This window comes from Rhinolophus sinicus, chromosome 9, assembly GCF_057876585.1.
Source record: "Rhinolophus sinicus isolate RSI-liver-muscle chromosome 9, RSI-T2T, whole genome shotgun sequence".
NCBI lineage: Eukaryota > Metazoa > Chordata > Mammalia > Chiroptera > Rhinolophidae > Rhinolophus > Rhinolophus sinicus.
Window position 1 is genome coordinate 7,734,574 of NC_142509.1, and position 27,918 is coordinate 7,762,491.

Genomic DNA, 27,918 nt, shown 5'->3' on the forward strand with positions numbered 1-27,918 from the left:
AAACTGCATGACATAGAGATTTCCCAAGTAACCTGAAGCCACCCTGTCATGCCTTTGAGGTCCTAAATGTGAGGTGGATAATGTCATACTAATGTCCCAGGTCTGGGGCACAGGGGCCGTTCAAGCGTCACAGATGTAGGTCCGCATTTGTAGATCCCCATGTGCTCTGTCAAGCAGTGCTGCTGTTCTGTCTGGCAGATAAAACAGTCTCTGTCTGTTTCTCATATACTTGGGAAAAGGCAGATCCGTGGGGTGTGATGCTCCTGAGGCCAGAGGTGCTGAAGGGAAAAAGCAAAGTTGGCGGACAGCTCCTGATATAAAGTAAATGTTACACAAAATAAAGGAAAGACTGACAGTTTGAATGCAATTAAGTATCTGCTGGTGAATGGATCTAAATAGTGATTTCTCCCATCTTTGGTAGGGCCTTCTCTTGGAAGGTGAGTTATCTTTAAGGTCAGAAAAGTGCAGGTGCAATAGCAAAGCTAGGGCAAATGTGAAAATTTGTTTTAAAGATGGATTTGCACATCAAAGGAGAATCTACGAACAACAAATGATCATGTCCTTAATTAGGTGCCCTCTCAATAACAAATATAAGAATAACAGTCAGGGTTTTCCTTTGGACCACAATTTTCCATTCTCTCACACCATGGTCTAGACTTAAAACCTTTTCCTCAAGCTCTGAGTGGAAATCACTGATTAGGCAAACTGCTGATGTACGAGCAAAATTAGTCGTTTACCATGTGGGAGCTTGCTAATTGCAAAGAAACGTGAGTTCCCAGGCCCACTCTCCTTTGTCTGGAAAGAGTTGTCTTCCCCATTATGGGGGGAGGGGGTACAGGCAGGCAGAGCCCAACCTGAATGGGGTAAGATAATTGGGCTAGTTTCTGTTCTTCTCTTTCCTCTTGTTCAGTTTTCTTCCTGAGATGATTCATCAAGAATCCTCCTCAGCCCTCTATTGTGCAGTGCTACGAGCATCCAGTTAAAAACAATGCCACTATGAAAATGGACCTCCTGCAGGAAAGTGTCACACTCATTCATTTAGCAAACTTTTATCGAGCATGTACTCTTTGTTAAGCATTGTGCTTTGTACTGAAAATAGAGAGAGACTGATTCTTAATAAAGTAGCAAAGAGAAAGAGTCCTGTGCTCAACTAGGTCAGATGTATTGTAGTAAGATTATAGTAGGGAAGGATACAATTTTGAGGAGGTGCAAAGGAGGAGGGAATTACTTATGCCTAGGAAACTGGAAAACTGCCCTGGGAGGGTAACATTTGAAGTGGGCCTTGAAGATGAGTTTTGGAATTTGATCTGCAGAAGAGGGTGTTTCCGATGGGAGAAGCAGCATAGACAAAAGCAGAGAGAGATGCAAATGGGAACATTTTCCTGGAAAGGCCAGTGGTCCAGTGATGGTCACCGATTTATCGGCTACTACATCTGAAAGGGGATTTGCAAATCTTCCTGTCCAATGACTTATTTTACAGTTGAGGGAACCAAAAGCAGGAAAGACAAAGTGATTTCTCCAAATCTAACACTCAGGTCTGCTTAGTCCCTGTACACCAGCTCTTTGGGCATATTTATGTGATGGAGTTACCTACATCTCATATCAATGGGCTTGGTGCTGGCTTCCCCCTCTTGCCAAGTCTACAAAGGGCATTCTCATGGCTCTTCCACCTTAAATGTATCCATCAATCCACCAACGAATCAGTCTAGCTATCAAGCAGGTATATAGAAAGTACCACACCCAGCACTCTGTACACTATTTGTTTATTTCTTTGGCTCTTCAGAACTACCCATTTCTTTGTGTTGCTCATCCTTAAAATGAACTTATTCGTGGTTGATTTCAGATGTGAAAACCTCAGAATCTATTCTTTAACCATTTCAGCGTGCCTAGAAGCATAGGTGTTTCCCTGGGATGTAGCTTGATGTGCTGTTTGTGTAACTGTCTCAGTTTATACCTTGTCAAGAAAACTATTTTTAGAACCGCCTGCCCAGCACCATTTGTTTGTGTTAATTAAGATGAGAATGATGAGGATTCATTTTGGACAAACCCTTGCCACTTGCAGAAGAAAGCATATGCCCTATTTCCGAATCTGGGGATCTTTGCTGCTGGTCACCAGCGGCACAGAATGTTTATTCCCCTGCTTCTCCTCTCGCAGGCCCCCTGGGTCCTCAGCCCCACTGCACTACACCACTGGTTACAAGGCTGTCCAGCTGCAGACCTGGTCTCTCTTTTCTGCAGATCCTCAGGGACATGGGTTGATTGCATACACAAAGATTTCAGAGCAAATAACTACATCTGGGAGTTGTCAGAAAAACAGTCTATAGAATAAAATGCACACATTGCCAAACGGTGGGGGAGGTTAGAAAGCAGAATATCTTGACAGAGAGAGAAAAGTGTTGGAATTAATTCATAAACATGTTGGATGGAAATTAGCAGATGAAGATTTGCAAGGGGAGAAGAGACAGCGCGAGAGAGAAAAGGGAAGAGACAGACAGATGGAAAGCGGGAGGGAGATGGGGGGAATAGAGCAGAAGACAGTTTTATTTCACAGTCTTGCTTTACTCTGAGCTGAAGCAGTCTGTGCTTTTACAGGGATCCCATCTTGCCTTCGTTTTCTGTTCTACTCTTAACCTCTGCCATCCTCAACCTCTGCTCCTGGCCTCACCCAGCTTCCCACTTCCACCACAACAGTTGTGCTTTTCAGACACGCGGGATTCCCAGTTTCTTAATAAAGGGAATTTCTATAGGCAGAAAGAACCAAATTTCTGATATGCCCACGGTAAGGAGAAAAAGACTGGGGCCTTAGAGAAAGATCTTGCCTCTTAGCACTGATCTTATATAAATCACCCTCTCTGAGCCTCTGTTTTCTACCTGTAAAATTAGAATTCTTGGCAAGCTAAGTGAGATTATGCATAGAAGTCATTTATCTCAGAATCTGGTACACTGTATGCTTCCAGTAACTGTTATTTTATTATTATTGTTATTATTATTATCATTAGCAGCAGGACAAGTAGTAGAGTCTAAATTTTCTCTCTGGTGCTCTATTCCTAGAAGTTTAATTTTTCTGATTAAAGGTCAAGCAGTCCAATCAGTGTGTTTAAGCTCAGTTTTAGAATGAACAGACACGTGTCCCTATTTCCATTCCTTAATTGATGGTTGGGGATTTGCCACATAACAGTGAGTCTGTTGGATGATGCCCCATTCTGGAACACAATACAGGCAGTCACCCAATTTCATTTTGAAAGAACAATTGAGATCACTGTGTGAGATGAGACAGGGCTGAGTTCATTTTTTCCCTCTCTTACAAGGGCTTTCCCTGAAGTGTCTTCTCCCAATTTCCTTTCTACCTCCCCAGATTCAAGCAGGCACTTCAACAACTGTGCCTGCATGCAAGCTTATTGTACATAGATTCTGATTTCCCCCACCCCCAAAAAAGCAAAGCTAGATAAACTGAAGCCATGTGCACACGTAAGAGTCTTACCAAGTTATTTTGGCTTCTCTGTACTGTTTTCTTTCTCATTCTCTATGGCATCTAATCCCTTGTTTCTGTAGCGCCCTGCTTCAGGGCCTCTTCCCCTACTTGTGCAAGGGAACAACAAATTGCACTTTCCGTAAAGTCCATTCACACTAACGCACTAAGTCTCCCAAGTGTTTTGCAATTGGAATTCTTTAAACTCTAATCAGGGTTTGTCTTTTGAGAAAGAGAAGTTAGGCATTAGCTTGTCCATGATAAAACCATTTGGAGAGTGGGTAGGGGGGCTTTTTCCTCCCTTTCCTTTTCAATGGTGTTCCTGAAGAAGTATTTGTTTTAATCATTTTAGGAAGGTTGCTGGGAAGGAAAATTGAGATGTGTGATAGTTAATTTTATGTGTCAACTTGGCTGGTGACAGTACCTATTTGGTCAAACATGATTCTAGATGTTTCTGTGAAGTTATTTTTAAGAAGAGATTAATATTTACATTAGTAGACTTTGAGTAGAGCAGTGAGCCCTCCATAATGTGGGTGGGCTTCATTCAATCAGTTGAAGGCCTTGATAGAAAAGGACTGACTTCCCCTGAAAAAGAGAGAATTGTGGCAGAAGACAGCCTTCAGATTTGAACTACAGCATTAACTTTGACCCAGGATGGGTCTCCATCCTGCCGGTCTGCCCTGCAGATTTTGAACTTGCCAGCCTCCACAATCACATGAGCCAATTTCTTAAAATTAAACAATCTCTCTTTCTTTCTTTCTCTTAGTATATATACTTGATATATAATTTATACACCCTCTCTCTATAGTCTATCTATCCTGTGTGTGTGTGTGTGTGTGTGTGTGTGTGTGTGTGTGTGTGTGTGTATGGAGGGAGGGAGGGAGGGAGGGAGGGAGGGAGGGAGGGAGGGAGGGAGACAGAGAGAGAGAGAATATATTTATATATAAAATTCTGTTGGTTGCATTTCTCTGGAGAACTTTGACTACCATGAGACTTCAATGCGTCCTCCTCTCTGCTGTAATGCTCCTTACTTTCCTTTTCTTCTGCTTTCTCTTTGCCACATCCTTTCCCTTTCTCTTTCCCAAGACTTTCTCATGACTATAGGAGGGAAGGTCAACAGCTGATTGTTTTCTCCCTTTCTAGTTCTCGGGACTGCATTTCTTGCCACCACAGGCAGTTTAGAGCCTCATGATCCAGAGTAGTGTTTTTTGTGTGTGTGTTTTGTTGTTGTTGTTGGTTTGTTTTTGCTTTCTCAGTCTTTGTCATACTGAATCCATCCAGCAAGGTGACCCAGAGCTGGAACAGGTGGGAGGATATGAGAAATTTTGAAATCACAGAGAAAATGTTGGTGCTAAGGGGTTGGAGGGGGTGTTATTGGTGGTGAAAAGAGGCTGTGCAGAGACAAATCCCAGAAATCTGTGTGGTGGTAGTGATGGTGCTTATAGGTTAGCAGAATTTGTCTGGTACAAAATACTCAAACTTCTTTGACCAAAATACACACACACACACACACACACACAGAATACATTTTAAAATGTGACCAGAACACACGTGCACGTATGCTAGCTTGAGAATGTGTACACATAAACGAATCAAGGCTGGACTCTGGTATCTAATACTTTATGAGAGGCATACTGTTTGTGCTGAGTTACCATGCACCACTATGATTATATAAATCAGAAGCTTTGTTTATGATTAACATGGTTATGTTTTATTAATTAGGACACTAATATCTGAAGCCTACCTATATTGCCTGTTAGCCATGTGGTACAGCCACCTGCTTTCCTTCCATGATGAGCTTCTTATACTATAAATCATAGTGTGGTCCCACATCAGCAGTGTCCGGGCACAGAAAGTTGAGTGATACAAACTGCACTGCTCTCATTCTTCTTCTTCACCTCAAGCTGAATTGCTGCCAATAAAATCTCAACCAATGTCCAAACGAGGACAAGTATCTTTGATTATCTAATATTTGGTATGTGAATCTTGAATAGCTAGATTATCTGTGAAATTGCAGCATATGGGTTGGAGATACATAACTATTTTTTATTATTAATTGAGTAAATATTTATTGACAGTCTGCTGTATGCCTGGGACTGCTGTGGGTGCCAGTGATATAGCAGTGAATTGTGAGGGAGGCATTTTCTACTTTGACTTCCTAGAAATGAGTAGGAGTAATCTTTCTTCTCTATGCACTGGTTTCTTAGTCTAATAATAATAATACCTTCCTCATAGAAATGTCAAAAGGATTACATTAGATAGTATCTATGAGGTGTGTACACTAGTGTCTGGCACATAGTAGGATGATAATGCTGATGATGGTCAGTGTCCTTATTTTTTAAATGTTGGTTGGTGGGTTTGTCTGAGTGGGTCCAGAGATGGAGCTTCTTACCTGAAACAATTCATCCTATGCATATGTATTTAAAATTAGGCACGCACACCATGCTGTGATTAGAACAGGTGGGTCTACAAAACCTCCGAGGAACTCTTCTCCTCGGTCACCGTATATCAGTATTCAAGTCTCTCACGCTGCAGATGAAATAAAACAAAACACAACAGTCCCACATCTCTGTCCAGTTAGAGCCCGTACCTTCCCCTTTCGCATTCTGTCACGGCTGAGCTGGAAAGCCTGGGCCACACTCGCTTTCTCCACTCCTTGGATTTCGTCCTCCCTCAGCTCATTCCTACCTAACTTCTGCTGTGGGGAAACCACTTCTGCCAAGTCACCAGTGTCCTCCACTGTGCCAGACCAAAAGCATGATCGCCCATCGTTCACTTACCTGAACTCCCTCGTATTTGACACCCTTAACTGCTCATCTTAGTCTCCTCCCTGATTTTACGAGGTTCTTGATTCCTGATTTTCCTACTGATTTTCTGGCCACTTGGCACGATCCTCCCTGAGCTCTTCCACTCCCCTCTTCAATGTTTGTGTTGCCCAGAATTCTCACTTAATGCTTCCTTCTCACGCTATCGTTCTCGCTGAGCAATTTCATTAGTACCCAGGGCTTTGACCCCACTTATACTAAGATGATTCCAAAATCTATAATTCTAAATATTGTCTCTTTCTCAGGCTCACCACCTAAACCCAAATGCCAACAAAAATCTTTACTTGGATGTTTCATTATCGCCTTATGTTTCATATTTGTGATTCATCACCCTCCACTCAGTATTGACTATTCTTAATATTTCTCTACGATTGGTAATATCATCCACTCAGTTGCCACTCTCAGACACCAAACGGCAGCTTCAATTCTACTCTGTCTTTAAAAGGGAATTTAGGAGTCAGCAACTTTCCAAGAACAGTAATCTACTTTAGATGGTCCAACTCTGAGCTGTTGTATAGCCTTGCGTAATTTTATTTTAAATCTTATCATGTGGTGCTACTGATTTATTTACCCTACTAGATTATAAACTTCATGTGTGGGCAGGTAAATAGCATTATTTGTATCCCCAGGCCCAGCAAAGTGCCTAGATAGTCAATGAATCTTGGTCAAAAAAAGAATGAATTAACCAAAAGTAAAAAAATAAATAAATGAACAATAAAAGAAAAGTTTGGCAAATGAAATAAGATTTCAAGTAACCAATATATAATATAAAATACAGTTTTAATTCCTCTTTAAGACCAAGAGAGATCAGGTTCATTTTAGCAGGAAGGGGATAGAGCCCAGGTTAAGTAGCATCAGAGCACCTACTTACTGAACATGTAACTACATGCCAACCCCTCCGCTAGGTATCTCACATACGACTTTAATTCTTCAAAGAAAGAAAAACATAGGGTTGCCCAATTAACCAATGGGGAAACTTTGGCTCCAAAATGTCGGGCCCATTTCCTAAGGTCCCAGCTCCTAAGTGACAGGTCCAGATTTAGAGCCAGGCAAGTTGACCCCTGACACACATTCTCTCCTCCACACTCTGGTTCTCTGGGTGGAATGATCCATTTTCCATCTGTCACAATGGAAGCTGTAGTGAGACTCAGGAGGGGTTAGACTATAATAGCTCCTATTGAGCATTTAAAAAACACATTTTATGGCTTGTAGGTCTCAATATAATGTTTTTGTTATTTGATTTGTGGAAGTATATGGAGTGTGACTGTAAAGTAATGAGGCTGATTTTATTGTATGGCTTGTGGAAATGGGTCCCTTTATAGGACTCTCCAGCCTTTCTAGAAGGAGATGCTTTAACACAGTTGATGCTTTGTGATGTCACACCATTGAGGAGTTTGGGAGCCAGGGAGGAAATGAGAGTGTGGTAAGAAGAGTCCCTGGTGGGAATGCAGTAGGATCCTCGGCTGTCCTCTTCCCTAACTTTCTACAGACTATGGAGAGCAGACGTAGGTTCTCTCATGCAGCAAATGTCTGCTGGTATTTATTTGCTCTAGCTCATAGCAGGGGAATCAGGGATGGGCAAAGCCAACACCCTGCTCTCAGGGACCTTTCAATTCTAAAGGAACAGAGACAGTTACACACATGCACAGGCACACAGACACTTTGAAGGAAAGAGAGTAAGATAGTAACCTGGAATTGTATTACCTGGATTCTACAGCTATCAGTAGATCATAATATCAGTCTGGGGTCTCATACAGATCATTTTATAGCACAAATCTTGTGGGCCTTATGTTTTTTGTTGTTATCGTTGGTTTTGTTTGTCCATTGGGTTATTTTTGTTCTGGTCAGTTTCTGTCATTTTGGCAAAGAAAAGAGGAAATGATATCGGCCATCACTGATGCCTGCCATTGTGCCAGGACTGCTGGAGAAGCGTTCACATGTAAAGAAGCTGTTATTAACCCTGTTTACAGATGAAAAGCTACAAACTCAGAATAAGTAATGTGCCCAAGATCACGGAGTTTATAAGTTTATACCACAGATCTGGTATATGAAGCTTGAATTTTAATTCATGACCAATATTAGTACTTTTCATTAGCCCAAGCAGACGAATCTCGTGTTAGAAAGGATGTGATGTAATCTATGACAGAAAGAGGAGCACATTACAATTTAACTGACTTGAAATCTAGCTGGCGTCAGGCCGGCAGCAGACTAGGAAAACATTTGACATGTACTTGCCTCAGTTTGCAAGAGTGCAAAAAGACAACGCAAAATGATGTCCCTCATTTTTATCTAGCACTGATCACGTAAGTAGCTATTATACTGAGATTGCTTTGAATTTTAAAGAGGACACTACTTGTGTCTCATCCAAAGTATTGTGTTCTGGCATGTTTCCATTTCTCAGAACTTCCTTGAGCCAAAAAACGGATAGCCCAGTCAATCCTTGCTTCTCCGTTCACTAGCAAACCTTTCTAGTATATTACACTGCCATGTTCTGAGAGCCCAGAGAAAGCCAACTTCAAGCTAAGCCACAATGCCTCCTCATTCCTTCCACCCACTGGGTCCTTAGTGAGTTAGGTAGGTTTCTATAACAAATACATACCATACACAGGCATTTTACTTCATGTTTCTTCCTAATGTACACACAGAGCATCTGGGTGCAATCTTGTCTCAGATAAACACAAGCTGTAAGTTTTGCTTATTTATGAATAATACACAGTTTGAAATTGCTTTTACAAATGGATACAATTTTCATTAGATAAATTCAGACATTACTGTTGGATCCAGAATTCCCCAATAGCCATCCTCACCTGTGATGTTGGGGGAATTAGGCCACTTTCTATAGGTAATGAGAACTAATGTTTACTAAGTGCCAGGCAGGATGCTGATTAATTTACATGAAATATTTCATCCAACAGTCACACACTCTGTACACATTCATTACTATCATTGCCTCTGTTTACAGATGGGGAAATTGAGGCTTGGCAGAGTGAAGGACATTGTGAAGTAAGTTTTAGAAGTGGTTGGTAACTGGGTGGAACAATTACCTGTAATGGATATGACTCCAGAAGGAACAGGTTTAGAGAGGCAGGGGTTGAAAGAGTGAATAAAAGCTCTGAATCCAGTATCCGTTTCCTAGTCTTACCCACTACACTGTAAAACAAGGAAGGAACTGCAATGGAGGTAGATCCTAGTTGGGAAGTTACAGCAGACACAAGCTTTGCTGGGTCACGTGCCACACATTAAGGGTAAGTGAGCAGCATTTTCTTAAAAATATACTGATAACTTCATGGCCTCATTCCCAAACAATCTTAGAATGTACTCTTGAAAGCTGAGATGCGACCAAACAAAGGAAATACATTAAGAGACAAACTGAAAGTAGTGAAATAGTTTAGGTTCTAAGGTTTAAGATGGAGGGGGTCTGTTTCTAACTTACAAAGGCAACAAAGGCAGAGGGGTCTCTAGATCTGGGATGTGGGTTCCATTGATAACATGCCCCCCCAACACACACACACACACACACACACACACACACACACACACACACCACACACACACACACACTTCAGAAAGAATTTTACACCTTTTTTTGCCACTAAGCTTGAAAGCAGGTTTTACATGAGACATCAGTATCCTCTGTCCTCACTGTAGGAGTCCTCAGACTCCTTTCTCCCACTGCCACCCTGACATCTCCACTTCGCTGTCTCATAGAGTTTTTATTCACTCTTTCAACTCCTGTCGCTCTATTCCTACTCCTTCTGGAGTCACCCCCATCTCAGGTAACTGTACCACCCCATTACCACCCAAATTTAGGAGTCATCCTCCATCTCTTTCTTTTTCTCAGTTCCCACATACAAAATCTTAGGAAGTCCTAAACTTTACGGTATTTCCCAAATAAGCCCCTTACCTCTCCAATTTTCTCCATCACCATTGCCTATGTTCATAGGTCTCAATTGAAGCTCTAGTTTGTACATAGAACATTCACATTCTTTTAATGGCATCTTTTTACATATCACAAGTTACGAACAAAGGAAAGTGGCAGTTATGCTATATAATCATAATTTATGATTACGGAACACATCCCGTGTGCCAGCTCCTTTGGTGATGTGTTGCATGTGTTACTTCATTAATTGTCACCCTGTATTAATGTGTTTTTTTTTATTTTTTTAATTTTCTGTATTTTATGATGCTGGGACATCTTGTGGGTTTGCTAATCTCGAAGCTAGCTAATTCCTAGAGATAGCAAACAACTGGCCTTCAGCACCTCTTTCATATGCAAACCAACCGATATCCCCCAACCACCTCCTTTATCCAACTGTCATTCATCAGCATGCCAATATGCCCCCTGCCCAACCCACCCCAGGGCCAGGTACTAGACAACTAGAGACCACTCCTATAGCCTAGAGCCTGCCACAACTACTCAAACACGCCAATCCCAAACTTGTTCAAGCTTGTCTACCCTGCCTCACCTGTTCCTTCTTGTGGAAACCATGATAAAAGCTCAGAGCTTGGTTTCCCCTTACTCCTTATGCTTCCTGACTCACCCTGGTGCTTCCCCATGTGGCCCAGCATGGAATGATGGGCACCCCATTGTTGGGAATGTGAAGTAACAAACTTCTTCCAAGGCAGTTATCTCCATGTCTGTGATCTTACCAAACCTTAAAACAAATTCTTGGAGACATTTCAAGACACCCTCAAGCCCTACAAGAATGGTGAGATAGATATTCTAAGGTACGATGCACACAGGTGAAGGATGAAGAGTCAGTCTGAAGAGACAACCCAACTTCAGAACAAACACCCTGAGTCAGTACTCTAATTTGTCCTCACAGAATTTGTCTTAATATATGTTGTCATATATCCAAGAGTAGTTTAACTGGGGCGGGGGTGGGGGGTGAGGAGGTCTCCCTAGCATGGTACTTAGCTAAGCATTTCATAGAAAACTCCTCATATAAACTACTTTGTTCATGGTGCAACTCACCTCTTTTTCTCTTTCCTATTTCAATTTGGTTTGGCTTTCTAGTCTAGAAATGGATGTACCAGGGTCTCACAATGCCTTACAGCTGAATGAAATCTCCCTGACAAAGTTGTAGACTTAGATTAACATAAAGAGCAAACTTTATGCAGTTATTTATCTGATTCACCAGCCCATTTGCTTACTCACAAATATTGAAATAGGAAGCCAACTTACCAAAGAAAATAGACACAAAACCCTGCTCCCTAGGACTCCAGATATGTATAGTTGCAGGATGCCAGTCTTGCAAAAAAATGGATACTTGATTTATTACTTCTTCAAGGACAGGATCTGTTACATATTATTAGGACTATATAAGGCCTCCCTTTAACCAACCTCGCCCTCTCTTCTTTTTCTGCCCCAGCTCTTCTTTTCTCATGTGGAATCTCATGCTCTGTCCTTTCTTTTCTGCCCCAATAATTCCATCAGAAACAATCCTTCACGAGCTGATTCAGTATTTAGCAACTGTCCTCATTCACATCTCCCAAGAAACACTAGAACCAACAGGGACATGGGAACGCCATCTGAGTACCCTACAACCAAGTGGCAGGAACTGCAGCCTGACCCAACCCCACTGCTACCACCTCCAGTGTTCAAGATACAAAACTCTGTAACTGAAGAAAATCATAAGCACTGTCTCATGTTTTCAGCTTTACACAGGTTACAGCACTGACAAAGCCTTTCCAGTCCGGTGATAATTGACAAGTGCATCTCAGAGTTTAGAGGATTAGGTGCAATGTGTGTACAGAAAACCCAGGGCCACTCAAATCTTTAGGGAAGTTTTGTGTCATTAAAACCCAAAATAAGTGGTGTGGCTGCTATCTCAGTACTCAGACTCTCCTCTCAGCTTCATTACTCCTCTCAGCCCTGTAGCCCAGGAACTCGAGGATGAGTGTTCTGCCCCTCTCCTGCTTGTATTAATATCTGCTTTGTGGAAAGGAACTGGCACGTGTTTTCCACTATAACAAAACATATATGGCAAAACTAGTGACAAGTATCCTTTCTTCCGGAGGTGTGATGCTCTAATTAAAAACTTTAGAACTAAAACTGTATGTGGGCTACCATTTTACAGGAGGATGGTATTTATTTGTGACCAGGTAGCACACCTTTGTATCATTGGGCAACAAAAGTGATACATGGTAAAAGTTTAAAGCTTATTTTTGCATTAAATTTCATTGTGACAATCTGAGAAAGAATACAATAAAACAAATGTACATCAGAACCATTAAGTGATAATACAGCCATTAAATTAGGATATGCAATGAGGGGTGGTTTCTGGGGGGGGGGGGGCGAAAAAAAGCCTCTTGACAGGCCCCAGAGAAGCTTAGGCTCTGGAGTTAAGAACTGAAAGAAATTAAGCTGAGCCCCAAACAGACTGGCCTCAGGATCACCAAGTCCCCTCCCAATACCACTATGGTGCTACTTCATGTGGTGATTATGGGTGGATTTTATGAAAAGCAGTCTTAGTACTTTTTAGGACCTCGCCCCCCCCAACCCTCAGCTCTTTCATGGAGTAGGATCATGACTATTTTGCATATTGTGAGGGAAGAAAAAATTAAGATTTGCGGGGGGCGGGGGGGGGAGGAGAGAGAGAGAGAGAGAGAGAGAGAGAACAAAGCTCTGCCCTGGAACGGGGCTGTCGCTTGGCCAGGTGGACAAGGGGCAGGCAGAGTGGGGGACCTGCACACCGGATCAGTTACCGGGCTTGAGAAACGTAGTTCAATTCTACAGGGCGGGGTTTGGCAACTTCTGCTTGGCACCCAGGGAGGGAAGGTGCGAGCGTCAGTTCACCGCTTTCCTCGGCAATCCCTCGCCCGCCTTCCCTCCTCTCCCCAGCACTCCACTCCCTCCCGCCTGCAAACAGGGGAGCCACCGGGAGGGCGCAGCATTCTCCTGCTGGCTCTGAGGGTCGGCGCGGGTAGGGCCGGATGAAGTACCCGCCTCACCCGGCTGGTGCTAAGGTGGGCGCCCGCCCACGCCCCGCTCCCGCCCGCCCGCGGGAATGAACGCTCAGTCCGCGCGACTGGGCAGCGCGGGCACCGGAGCAAGTGGCGGTCAGTGATGGAGCTGCTGCCATGACAACCCCGGCGGTCGGGGCCCGCGCGCGTCAGGGCTGCTCCCGGGAGGAAGGCGGCGCGGAGGCCGGGGGCGGCCGCTGAGCGTGGCGTCCGCGCGTCCCCGCGTCCGGTGCCGCGTCCCCGGAGGAGGCGGGGGCGCCGTCCGCCCAGCTCCCCTGCGCCCGGAGCCTGCGCCGCGCGGCGCTCCGCGGCTGGGAGCGCGGGTCGGGCTGGCCGCCAGTCGCCGCCCCGGCTGCGGTGGAGGACAGCCACGGCGCCGGAGGATCGCGCCCTGAACCGGCCGCCAGTCCCCGCCGTGGAACTTTTTACCGCCTTTGGGTGCCAGATTCGAGACTCAGGCTGTTGATAAATATATCTATACATATGTGTGATCTAATAAAACATTTTCTCCTCTCCTTGAAGCAGCAGCTTTTTATGACATCTGCTTTATGTCAGAAACACTTGCCTGACTTCTTTGGGTTATAAACTTTTGATGCCAGACCTCTGCAGAACGTGCCCAACTGAATCTTAAAGTAGCATCTTGAAGAGAGAGGCAGAGAAAGAGCAATCTGTGACCTTCATCCCTGCACCTTCCTTCTTCCTCTCCCTTCCAGGCTGCCTCCCTCCTCTCCAGGGGAGCGTCAAGAAAGCTCTTTTTGGATGCAGGAGGGGCGTCTGGTTCTGCCAGGCTGGAAAGCTGAGGCAGGATTTGAGGACGAATCATTAGACTCCGGAGAGCCTGGACTCGTTTCTTCTCCTTCTCTCTCTGTGCCCCTGGCTTCCTCCATCCCTTCCTCTCTCCCACACCACTTCCTGAGACCCGCTGGTGTGTGGGGCAGGGGACAAGGACCGTGCCGCTGCCGGCGTTCTGGGAAGTTGTGGCTGTCGAGGATGGGGGTCTGTGGGTACCTCTTCCTGCCCTGGAAGTGCCTCGTGGTCGTGTCTCTCAGGCTGCTGTTCCTTGTACCCACAGGAGTGCCCGTGCGCAGCGGAGATGCCACCTTCCCCAAAGCTATGGACAACGTGACGGTCCGGCAGGGGGAGAGCGCCACCCTCAGGTAGGGAGCTGTCTGCAGCGGGGGACTGAGTCCCTCCTAAGTGATTCTGTGGAAAGGGGCAAACAAGAGAGAGAACAGAAGGCTTGTGTGAGGGATTGGAGCATGTGACAGGGCCTTTGCTGGCTCGAGAGGTGGCAGCTGGCACCCATTTTCCTGGACAAGTGTGTCATTTTCTCTAGCTTCTCTGTTCCAGGATCTTATAAGAGGACACTGAGGTCCATGATTGGGACTCCCTGTAACTGTGACTCCATCACATGGCTAGTATTCACTTTTGTCTTGGCACCAAGATAAGAACATGAGCGCCCTGGAATTGAAACCCTGGGGCTTAGTCTAAATGGCTGGGTGCCTTGGTGGCTCTCTCACAGACAGGGAGGTATGTGATGAGGCAGGAAAATGATCAGGATGGGCTGACTTGCCCCTTTCAGAGAGATACCTAAAATTCCAGGCTCTGGAGTTGCTAGTGCTGGGCCACGGCCCTTTATGAGTCTGCTCAAACGCAGCCATCCGTGTCAACCCTGTGTGGTGCTCTTGGGGCCCTATTATAAATTATGAGGGCAGTTTTATCTTTGCAGGCTCAGGCCAAGGAGAGGAAACATATAGCTTTTATGCAGCGACATCACTCCTGTGCGAAAAGCACAATAGGAACGCTTTTAGTTTTACCTTAATGAGTTACAGAGAATCACTTACATGCTCCAGGCAGAGGGGTAGAGATTCTCGGAATATGAACCTTTGGGACTGGACCTGCTGCAGCAGAGACTTTAATAAAAATGCAGCCACCACTTTCCACCAGCTCAGCAGATATCATCTTTTATCCCTTTAATGAGGCAGTTCTGGTCCTAGGAGACAGCTTCAGGGACGTCCCAGCTTAACTCGGGCTCACACTGTACACAGGGTGAATGTGTTTGCCCTGTCTATGACTTTGATGGTTATGGTGAAAATAAAACATTCTGCCCCAGATTCTGCAGCCAAAAAGCCTGGCTTCTCCAAGTAAAATAGGAGGGTGGGGTGTCCCTCCTATTCTTCCCTTGGCTCTGCTGGTTGAACACTCTCTGCACCTAGACAAGCCTCTTCCTGGGGAAGGAAAGAAAGGCCTCTTGGGACACCAGTTATTGTTTCCTAAGCACAAGGGCTTAGGTTGGAGTCATGCCACTTTGGGTGGTTCTCAGCTGAATCTTCTTTTGAGTGAGAGAAGAGGTCCCAGGATCCTGTCTGGTGGTGCTCAGGGGCCCTAGAAGGAGAAGGAAAAAGAGAATAGAGGTAGAACTCCTCTGATAGCAGGAGGGAAACCCTCCTGGCCATGTGGCATCCTCAACCTGTCCCAGAGTAAAGTGTGATATGCCTATTTCCATTGCCTCAAAGAAGGTTTGGGAGTCCTCTCACTGAGAAATGACTTGTAAGTTGCACATTTGCAGTGGACGAGTCAGCTCACAGATAGGAGTAGCACCCAGGCTAGGAGTAGCACCCAGGCTACAACGCATGTTTACCAAGAAAAGTCTGGTAAATGTTAGTAGGAGTGAAGGAATGTTGATGCTGGCATGCACCTTTCTTTAGCTTCTAATTTCCTGCTTGTTGCATAGATGCCCAGCATTTAATAACGCTTCAGTGATGACCTTTAAAAGAGCCTCTGTCCTCTTTCTGCTCCTAAAAGTTAAAGCAGAAACAAAAACTTGAGCTGTTTTTCAGGATGCAATGAGACTATTCCACCACCAGAGGGCCAGCTTCCATCTACTTTTTAAAAATTCTATTTTATTTATTTATGTATTTGTTTGTTTGTTTGTTTGTTTTATTAGCTGCTGGCCTGTTTTCATGATCTTCAATTCTAATGTTTAGCAGCTGGGCTTGGTAATGGGAATGGGAGTGAAAAAAAGGAAAAGCTGAATAGTTGCCTTTTGTGCTTTGTGGAGAGAAAAAAACCTTGCATGCTCAAGTATAACTGTTATCTATTACGTGTTTGTATACTTTGCGTTTTAAAAAAGTAAGCACATGTCTTATGTTGATTTTGCCCTTCCTCATCTGTATAATTTGCCCTGCAATAGAGGAATTCAGCACATTGTCCATATTTTAATCTCTTTTCCCTTTTCGTTTACCTCTTGTATTCTTTTTTTATTACTTCCTTCATTTTTATCAGATGCCTCCATTTTATATGCTTTTGCCTATTATTCATTATCTCTTGTTTTTCGTGTGTTTTTCTTTTTTTTTTTTACTTCATCACTTAATTTTTATTATTCCCTGATATTTTAAGGTTCCAATTTCATTACTAGCACAATGTTTCTTAAAATAATATAAATATCTCTGAAGATGTCTGGGGGTCCCAGTCTCCCCTCTTTTATTCTCCATGCTCCTTTGGTTTATTAGCTAATAGCTCTGTTCCCATCTCAATGATAAACTTGTTTGTTGGTCCCATGCTTCCAGTCTCTGGAAGTTCATATCCTCAACCCGAGATAAACATGTCATGTTTTATTTTGTATTGTGTTTTTCCTTTTTGAAAAATGTGATTCTTAAGTATAGTCACTCTTTAATCTCCTTACAGATGTCCCACTGGGAATTTAGTGTTCTGAATGCCTCAAATATTCAGAATGTTTGAAAAAGTTGCATGGTTCCACACCCATCAGCCACAGAAAGTCTTTTCAAATGTGACTCCTCTGCATCAAAGTATCCCAAGCCTGTGTCTAAATCTTGAATGAAGTCACATTGGAGACCAAAGACCGAGTAGGAAAAGCAAAGGAATGGAGAGAGCTGGGTCCTACTTTGAATTTCCCAGTGAGAAATTGCTCGGTTTAGAGAGAATGATTTCCTTCCTTGGAGATATCAGTTTTCATGTGTGATAGGTCTTTGATTGCATTGAGGGATGTTAGGAACTGATGTGCCAAAGACGACACTGCAGTTCTGAACGTGCATAAAACTCATTTTATATAAGTGAGGCAATGTTATCTTCCTCATAACTACTTCACAGGGTTACTTGAAGAGTAAAAATAATTATTTGAATATTGAGTTATTTTGCCTCTTGGAAGAGAGAAGATGTGGAAAATGAAGGTTGTATTCACTATGGCTAAATTATAGCTTCTATGAATCTGATTTGAATTCATTATTACAAATGGGCCCTCTTGGCCAGAATCGTTTCATTATAATTATCCGCTGTTGGGTTAAAATGTTCTGTGCCTTTCCATTAGATTAGATATGACAAGTCTCTAGAAGTCCTGTGTCTGAATCAGTGCCCACATCAGGAAAGGAGCCCAGGATACTTAATGTGGTCAGTTGGTGTCGATTAAGCCATTTCAGTTGCACGGATGATGGCCAGATGTGCTTTCTTCATGGGCCTCAATCTCCACTAAACTGGCTTTAGTCCCTCACTGGGACCACATCATGAACAATTTGAGGCAGTGCAGTAAAATGAAGGCAGGAGTTGCTGCTGTCCCACTAGGTGGGAAAAGTCCCCACTGACATACTGGTTCTTTTTTTGTATATGGCAGGATAACCATTTTTGCTGATCCAGGATTGCTGGTCTGGGATTATGCTTAATAACTCTTTTCTAAAATGCCCCTGCATTTTCATTTGGAGTTCTGAGCTAATCCTTTTGGAACCAAGTGTTTGAGAGTTACCTACTGCTGAGGGGTAATCTGAGCGGCAGGATTCTGCTGAAGCAGTGGGGTAGTCAAGCTCCCAATGGCAATGTTCTGTTGTCTGTCTGGGAGTTTCTTTGTATTTTGCACTCACGATCAGCAGCTTTTCTTTGTGTGTAAATTAGAAAAATCAGAGTAGCCACTAGGTTATTCAAAACAAGAGCATGGTTTTGCGTTTCAGTGTATAAGTTGCCAAAGCTGAATACGGACTTGGAGAAGTCAAAGGTTTGGCTCTTGGTCTGGGAAGATGAAGACAGAAAAGACACTGAAGCAGAGCAGGTCCACAGGGGCCCCTCAAGTGGCGCTGCTGACCTGGCTGCACACTTGCATTACCTGGGATACTTTTCAAAAATTCCACCTCCAGGCTCCCAGCCAATGGAATCAAAATCTCTGGAGTCAGGCATAGGTATGGTCATTAAAAAATATCTCTTCCAGAATTTCTAACGTGGAGGCAGAGTTGAGACCCACTGTTCGAAAGCCCTTTCCTGCTCCAGAGCATCTGGGCAAGGCTGGTCTCCAGTTGTCCTATCCCCATGTAAGTGTCTCCTCCATGCTGGTGTGTACCTTACCACTCGAAGGATGCTTTGGAACTTGAGAAAGAGCACTGTGCCCAGGGCCTGAATACCTGTGCTCGGTTCTTATTCTACCACTAACTAACTACATGATTTTGAGCACTTCAGTTCAATTGTATACACGTGGGAGAAACCTCTGCCTAGTCTATGGCATCAGGTGAGGTGAAGTATATGGCATTTTTCTGTTCACTGTAAAATAACATATATGTACAAGTCATTACTGCTGCTACATGGAGCTCTTCAATAACAACCTATAGTATGATCAGTCTTTTCCAGTTTCATCTGCTCTGCCATCTGCCCCTTCTACACCCACACACATACACACCTTTAAAAAATACTCATTTCTTCCCAGTTCCACTCAGCATCCTGCTTTCAGTTGGTAGTCAAGAATTACCCTCATCTGAATTCCAATAGCACTCGCAATAGATCTCTGTTCTAGCTGACATACACCATGGACCTGCCATTTAGGGGTGGTTATGGTTTGACTGTGAGCTCCCGATGGTTAGGACCAATGCCTTATGGACTGAGTACAGATACTGTGATGGATACAAGGAAGAAAATGGTAAGTATTTGTTGAATGCTTTCATCCATCTTTACCGGACACAGTCTCTTACAGTGTATTATTACCTATGCAGCAATGAAGTACTTATGTTTAAAGGGTTTCATTCTCTTCAAAATATGATGCCGGGACATTCAAGCACAGCAGTTGGTTAGAGATCTTGGAAGCCTGAGGGATTCTGCTCAAATCCTTTGCGAGAGGGGACAGTTGAATCCACCATTAGTTGCAATCTAATCTGAAACTATACAAGCGGCTTCACTATCCCTGAGGGCAAGGCACTGAGCTGGACAGCAGAGTTGAGAGGAATCTTCTCGGCAACAGTAGAGCGATATGTTTAGAAGTGAGGCTGTCTCTGCGGAGGTTTGCCTTGCTGTGGATGCGAGGAGACACACGTGGCAGGGAGGCAGTAGCGGCAGACAGGCTGCCCAGCCATTCTGCCTGGCAAGGTGGTATGTCAGGTTGCGGTGTGGCTGCAGGATTCAGTAGGCCCAGAACAGCAGAGCTGGCTACACTCTGACTCAACCATCCCTGAGGGGTAGGTATGCATCTGCCTCCCCCAACACACATGCCACAAGCCACACACCACAAACCAAAGCAGGGCATGGGAGAAGAAGCTTTAAAGTTTTCACAGGGAATATAGTCAATGGGATTGTAATAGCTGCGCACAGTGTCAGAGGGGTAGTAGGCTTGATGGGGTTATCACTTTGTGAGGGGTGGAAATGTCTAATCATTATGTTGTTTTGTACGTCTGAAGCTAATAAAACAAAACACAGCAAAACAACAAAATATATGCCTCCTAGCTTTCTGAATTGCTCTGGCAAACTCCGCAGCTCTGATCTAAGACATTTTGTTCATTTTTTGGCCTTAGTCCTGTAGTTCTTATTTCCCTTCCTTTCACTTCTAAGAAGGCCTTTGGCCTTCTTCTTGTGCGTCCTCTGTGGCTGGCTCTGAGGGAGCCAGGGAGGAGAGTGGCACTGGCAAGTGTGGGGTACTGACCTGATGGGGTTCGGCAGTGAGATGCAGAGAGGAGGAACCAGGTAAGTCTTATTTGACCTTCCCAGGGAGGACTTTTTTTTTTTTTTTTTTTTTTTTAGCTTCAGGTGTACAAAACAATGTAATAGTTAGGCATTTATACCCCTCACAAAGTGATAACTACCCTCCCTCAATCTACTACCCCTCTGACATCGTATAGAGCTCTTACAGTTCCACTGACTCTATTCCTTATGCTGTACTTCACATCCTGTGACTAGATATGTATTAAATTATAGTTGACATTCATTATTATTCAGCTTCAGCTCTAGGTGTACAGTGCAGTGGTCAGGCACCTACACTGTCCATGAAGTGGTCTCCCTAATAAGACAAGTATCCATCAGATACCCTATAAAATCTTTACAACATTATCGATTATACTCCCCAAACTGTCTTTCGTATCCCCGTGGCAATCTTGTGGTTACTGATTGTGCTTTCTAATCTCCTCACCTTCTCCCTCATTCCCACGCCCCTCCCAAAGGAGGACTTTCAAAATTACTTATTAATAGGAAGCAGTGTTCACAGTTATGAGATAAGAGGGGATTATGGTCCAAGACATTTTTAGGGCTAGCAAAATTGTACTGCCTATTAAGTTAGGAACTAAGTGCTAACCTTTCTTGATTACTATATATATATTTTTTAAATCCAGAGAAGACAGCACCAGGGTATTTCAAGGTTTATTTGTTTATCATTTTTCTCTGCAGCTTTTGCTGACGTGGGATTTAGTTGAAGTGGGGAGAAAGTTTGCATGGAGTTGAGCGTTGAGGGAGAGGGTGCATTCTCAGTTCCTTCCCACCTCCTAGGAAATTACACCTTCCTAGAGCTTCTTGTACACTGGTGTATCTTTTTTCAGAAGTAAAAATTGAAGATGTGATGTCTCTGCAGCTCAGCACTTACCCTGCTTTGATCTGTGTGTCATTTTTCTTGATAGAGAAAGTGAGCGAAGGGACTAGTTAGAGCCCTGTGTCACTCTCCTTACAGGATCTTACCACAGATCCTTTAATAACATGTGCAAGGGAGAGGGTCCTTTTAAAACAAACAGACTCTATTACCCATGGTTTACTATGTGTCAGATGCCAGGCCAATTACTTACAGTTTCATGTTTTCAGAGTATTTTGACTCCCAAATAATGGCCTAAAGATTACTATTTAGAAGAGTTAAGTCACTTGTCTTTGGTCACAAGTTATTATGTATCAGTCTGGATTTGCTCCTGAAGACATTTTTTTCTTCTTGCCAGTTGTATAGTATTCCCCTCGCAGATGTGGGGAGCAGAGGTAGTGTCCATATGCTGCAAGAAGAAGAATCTCAACGCTCCCTCTTTGTTGCCAGGATCTGTGTTTGACCAAAGGTCAGGAAATCTGCGTTTTAGTTCAGGGCTGTCACTGTCTACTGTCCTGCCTTTAGCAGTCTCCTTTGTTTCCTGGTGCTTAACTCCCCTCACCTGCACATGCTGCTCTGTCTTTGGGGCTGAAAAAAAAATGCATGCTGAAACAGTGCAAAGAGTGACAGTTGCTGGAGTGTTCAGTGTACCTCAAGACAATCATTGGTGCTCTTAGCTTCGAATCTGTCCTTAAGGCTGTCCTCTCTGGTTACATGACCTCCCACGGCACACACAGCATCTTCGAGGACCCTGCAAACCAAGGCAAAGCAAGCAAATATAACTTGTTTACAAGAACAGCAATGGCAGAGCATTTCCAGAAGAACTGTGAGGAAATGTGTGATTACTATGGAAGCATAGGATGAAAAGTAGTTGCTTTTTAATCCTAAAATATATGTCATTTCATAATCCCCTCTCCCCATCCTTCTACTCATATTTTAATTTAAACCACTGAGGTTGTGAACACAGAACCACAGACCTTCTACTCACCTTTCTGCTGATTCATACCCAAGAGAAATCCGTGTGACCCCTTTTGGCCTTCTCTTCCCTAGAGATGGTACATTTTGCTTAAATCAAAGAAATGCTGAAGGACTTGACCTGACTTCCCATAAAAGTGCTGATCAATTAGATGTTTAAAAATTAGTTTTGAATATTAAACATTTTCAGTGGGTCTGAAGATTTATGGTATCTCGATTAACCAAGTTTCCTTTGCATAATAGGAACAAAGAATGGTTTAAGTGGTTGTTAACTTTTCTGGCTAGACCACAGAAGACAATTTAACTCACAATTACCCCAAATGCTGTGTACTAGCAATGAAGAATAATGGAAAACAATGTTGTTGTAGAAGTAGTTATACAAAAGAGAAAAAAAATGAATATGATAATTTTCTATTTATCACGAATGCTGAAGTAAAGTAGGCATAATTAGAGGAAGATAATATGGAAACATGTTCTCAGAGATATTTCTGAATACTTTCTAAAGTTTTAGAGTTTACATTTTTGTTTCTGTTGTGCCAAATTTAATTTTAAGATGCACAGCTTTCATTTTATTTGATTCAAGTATACATTTGCTGTTTCTTAGATGATTGAGAATTCTTTCATAAATATTAATGAAGAAATAAAGATAGATAAAGGAAATGAAAGACAAAATTGAAAGTAATGAGTATAGGGGAAAGATTTTCCCGAGGTGTCAACTGGAGTTGAAGGAAGATAAAGGAACTAAAGAGATGGGGAAAGTGTGTGCATGTCACAAAAAAGAAATAGCCTAACGTGGAATTACTGAGTAGTCCAAGGAAGAAAGGAAAGATATGCTGAACAAGATTTACCCTTGTCCCACCTGGTGAGTTTTTGGTGTGTGAATGTCTCCATCCCTGACTAGCCAGGTCACAGGACCCCACATGCACAGGTTCCCCAGGCCCATCTAAAGTCAAGGCAAACAGCAATTTAGGGCTCAGATTCTCACTTGGTGCTAGGATCAGGCTCTTTCTGACCGTTGGCTCTTACTGGTCCCACAGCTATAAATCTCCTTCTTGTCACTGAGTCCTACCCTAATACTTAGTACACTCTGCTGGATATACAACAGGCCCTAAGTGATCGGGATTATTGCCTTGCCCTGCCAAGACCTCTTTGCCGAGAGACTTGGTCCACCCTTGACCTCACTTGTCCCAGCCTCATGGTTCATTGACTTTCCAATGCTAATTGTTTGCCTGCCCACCTGACTATCCATTTTGGAGACCACCTCATATGCAGGCAGCGTGTGAGGTCTAGGCCAAGTCACACTTACTTCTCTGCAACTTAACTATTTATTCTCAGTCATTCTCAGATACGTGAGTTGCCGTATCAGGTATTTGTCCACTTTGACGGGGATTCATTGAAATTGATGCCATCATAACATAGGGTCTCTTGCTTGCTGTTTGGATCTCCCCATGATGGATAAAAAAGGAGACAGCATCTGTTACATAGGGAATTGAATCAGTCAGGTGTGTTTTTGGCGTGGTCATGCTCCCATTGAGATACTTGACTACAAGGGGCCCTAAGTAAGAGGTAACAATAGTATTCAATTTTGCACTGTCCTGTGCTTTCTTATGCCATCTCCACAAATCTTCCTCTTCTCATTGTTTTTTTTATGCTTTCATGTCTTTTGTTACAGTAATATTCTATCATCATCTGTGTGTTACCAGTGCCCAATACATACCTAACATGTAGTAGGTACTCCAAGTTTGTTGAAAAGATGGATGCTTATCCCTTATCTCTCTCCATAAGTACACACATGCTTATGTACTTTTTTAAAAATGAAGATATTCTCCCCATTTTGAAGCAATTGGGTAGTCACTGAAATCGCAACTAGGGATTCTGGCATTTAAATCTTAGTTGAGATAATGATCTTTCCCTAGATAGTTGGTATTTAACTTGTACTGTCTTCTTCTTATTATAATTGCAGTGTTTGCGGATTGCACAATACCCTTAAAGCCAGGAAATTCTGAGCAGTTGCAAGGGAGCTATGCCTGCCTCCTCCCCCTTTTTTAATCAAGGTTACAAAATAGAGGATGGCATGTTCTGTAAGTATATCTACAAAATTTAGAGGATGGAAAAGCCAATGTGAGTAACTACTGACATTGCAGAAGGCATCTCAGGATGAAGGGAATTCAGGGACCCATTTCATTGGACAGACACCTGAAATGCAGCTGCTTCTGTGGCAAGTTCTCACTGTGATGTCCATGAATATGTCTCAGCATCACGTATCCTGAAGCATTGGCAACAGTTTACAGGATACTTTTGCTACATACTCCATTTTACAACTGCATAGTCAATGGGTACTTGTGAAATATAAGATAAAATGTAACCCCTATCAAGAGGCTAAGACTTTGTCGTCACAAAAGCTTACTTCAGATCCTACCTCTGGGCCTTATTGGTGGTATGTGGTTGGACAAGTGACTAACTTTCTCTAAGTCTCAATTTCCAATTAAAAAATATAGGGACTGTATACCCTCTTCACTGGGTTGTTGAGGACGAATGCATGGCATTAAGTTTGTAAGAGCTTATATTAAATTATGACACATAGAAAGCTCACAATAAACCGTAGCACTATTTGTTTTAAATATAAGTTATTGAGTTCACAACTTAAAGAAGCAGGTTTTATTGACTGCCACTATATGCCAGGTATCCTTCCAGGCAGTGTGGAAATGGTAAAGTTGAATTATTCCTAGACACCCCTCTTTAAGCATTCACATCTAGTGAATATATTAGCAGAATAAGGGGCCCAGAGATCAGGAAGTGGGGGAGGGAAGGAGAGAGAAGGAGAAGATGGAAAGGGGGGGATTTACTTAAAACGTATCATAAGTGTTCACTTCGACAAACTTGGACATTTGTAGTCACCCAAGTAACCTCCACTCCACAAGATACAGAACATTTTTATCATCCTTAAAGAGTCCCTTCATGCCCCCCCTTTTTTTCTTGTGGTAAAATATATATATCATACAATTTACTGTTTTAATCACTTTTAAGAGTACAGTTCCGTGGCATTTTAAATACATTCACATCATGTGAAATAATCACCACCATCCATCTCTAGAACTCTTCATCTTTCCAAACTGAAACTGTCCCCATTAGACACTAACTCCCCACTCCTCCTTCCCCCGAGCCTCTGGTAAACACCATTCTACTTTCTGCCTTTATGAATCTGACTACTCTGGGAACCTCATATAATTGGTATCATGCAGTATTTGTCCTTTTGTGAGTGTCTTATTGCACTTAATATAATGTCTTCACATTTATCAGTGTTGTAGCATGTGTCAGGATTTCTTTTCTTAAGGCTGAATAATAATATTGCGTTGTATGTGCACACCACATTTTGTTTATCCAGTCATTTGTTGGTGGACACTTAGGTTACTTTCACCTTTTGACTACTGTGAATAATACAGATACGAACATGAGTGTTCAAATATCTGTTCAAGTTCCTGCTTTCAATTTCTTTGTATATAGCTAGCAGGGGATCATATGGTAATTCTGGTTAACTTTTTGAGGAAACACCATACCATTTTCCATAGTGTCTGCACCATTTTACATTCACTCCAGCAATGCGTAAAGGTTACACTGTCTTCAAGTCCTTACCCACACTCGTTCTTTTCTTTACTTTCTTTTTAAAATTAAATTAATTGGGGGTGACATTAGTTAATAACATGATATAAGTTTCAAGTGTACAATTCTATACTACATCATCTGTATATTGCATTCTGTGCTCACCGCCCATAGTCTAGTCTACATCCGTCACCATATATTTGACCCGATCTACCCTCTTCATTGTTCCCCCACCTCCTTTCCCTCCGGTAAACTTCATACTGTTGTCTGTTTCTACGAGTTGGTTCCTTTTGTTTGTTGCTTTCTGTTTTATATCCCCCATGAGTTAAATTATATGGTTTTTGTCTTTTTCCATCTGACTTATTTTGCTTAGCATGATACTCTCAAGATCCATCCATGCTGTCACAAAGGGTAGTATTTCATTCTTTCTTATGACTGAGTAATATTCCATTGTGTATATGCACCACATTTTCTTTATAATCATCCAGCAAAGGACACTTAAGTACTTTTCACATCTTGGCTACCGTGAATAATGCTGCAGTTAACATAGGGGTACATAATCTTTACAAATACATGTTTTCAATGTTTTTTGGATAGATACCCAGGAGCGGGATTGCTGTGTCACATAGTAAATCTATTCCCAATTTCTTGAGGAACCTCTGTACTGTTTTCCACAGCGGCTCTACCAGTTTACTTTCCCAACAGCAATGTATGAGAGTTCCTTTTTCTCCATATCCTCTCCAACACTTTAATATCTTGTCATATTGATGATAGCCATTGTAACAGGTGTGAGGTGGCTTCTCATTTTGGTTTTGATTTGCATTTCCCTCATAGCTAATGAAGTTGAGCGTCTTTTCATGTATCTGTTGGCCGTTTGTATGCCTTCATGGGAAAGGTGGGTCTGTTTAGGTACTCTGCCCATTTTCAACTTGATTGTTTTTGTTGTGGTTGTCGTTGAGTTAAATAAGTTATTTACATATATGTTTTGGATATTAACCCCTTATCAGAAGTATTGTTTGCAAATATCTTCTCCCATTCAGTTGGTTGCCTCTTTGTTTTATTGATGGTTTCTTTTGCTGTGCAGAAACATTTTAGTTTGATGTATTCCCACTCATTTATTTTTGCTTTTGTTTCCCTTTCCCTAGTTATCAAGTTCATAAAAGCCTTTTTGGAGCCAAGGTTCATAAATTTAGTGCCCATGTTTTCTTTTTTTTTTTTTTTAAATTGTTTCAGGTCTTATATTTAAAACTTTGACCATTTTGAGTTAATTTTGGTATATGGTGACAGATAGCAGTCTAATTTCATTCTTTTGCATGTGGCTTTCAATCTTCCCAACACCATTTATTGAGGAGGTTTTCTTTTCCCCATTGTATTTTTTTGGCTCCTTTGTCGAAAATTAGTCGCCGACATACATGTGGATTTATTTCTGAGCTCTCGGTTCTGTTTCATTGGTCTGTGTGTCTGTTTTTCTGCCAATACCATACTGTTTTCATTATTGTAGCTTTGTAGTATAATTTGAAGTCAAGAAGTGTGATACTTCTGGACTTGTGCTTTTTTCTCAGGATTGTTTTGGCACTTTGGGGAGCTTTATGGTTCCATACAAATTTGATTTTTTTTTTGTTTTGTTGTTCTATTTCTTTGAAAAATGCCATTGGGATTTTGATGGGATTGCATTAAATCTATATATTGCTTCAGGTAATATAGCCATTTTAACTATGTTGATTCTTCCATTCTGTGAACATGGAATATCTTTCCATTTCTTTGTGTCTTCTTCAATTTCTTTCAACAATGTCTTGTAGTTTTCAGTGTATATGTTCCTCACCACCTTTGTTCAGTTTATTCCTAAGTATTTTATTATTCTTTTGCAATTGCAAATAAATTGTTTTCTTCATTTATTTTTCTAATTTTGCATTGTTAGTGTACTGGCTCACAACAGATTTTTGTACATTGATTTTGTATCTTGCAACTTTACTGTATTTTTTTCTAATCATTGTGTTTTTTTTTTCTTTTTTGGTGGCGTCTTTAGGGCTTTGCAGATGACATCATTGATGTCATCTGCAAAAAGTGATAATTTTACTTCTTCATTCCTAATTTGGATGCCTTTTATTTCTTTCTTTCACCTGATTATTCTGGCTATGACTTCTAGTACTGTTGAGTAACAGTGGTGAGAGTGGGCTTGCTTGACTAGTTCCTGATCTGAGAGGAAAATCTTTCAGTTTTTCACCGCAGAGTATGGTTTTAGCTAAGGGTTTGTCAATGTGACCTTT

The 27,918-nt window shown here is 42.4% G+C and overlaps 1 protein-coding gene across 10 annotated transcripts in view; it reads left to right on the forward strand.

Moving 5' to 3' along the window:
* OPCML (opioid binding protein/cell adhesion molecule like) overlaps nucleotides 1–27,918 on the forward strand; it is a 1,344,396-nt gene that overhangs the window by 653,473 nt on the left and 663,005 nt on the right. For 4 of the 10 annotated variants that reach the window (XM_088800810.1, XM_088800805.1, XM_088800809.1 and 1 more), the window contains exon 1: nucleotides 13,277–14,417. In XM_088800810.1, the coding sequence (XP_088656936.1) occupies nucleotides 14,020–14,417 (398 nt within the window). In that variant the 5' untranslated portion in view covers nucleotides 13,277–14,019. Of the gene's footprint in view, nucleotides 1–13,272; nucleotides 14,418–27,918 lie in introns of those variants that run through there. The other 6 variants (XM_088800813.1, XM_088800811.1, XM_088800806.1 and 3 more) reach the window with 4 other exon arrangements.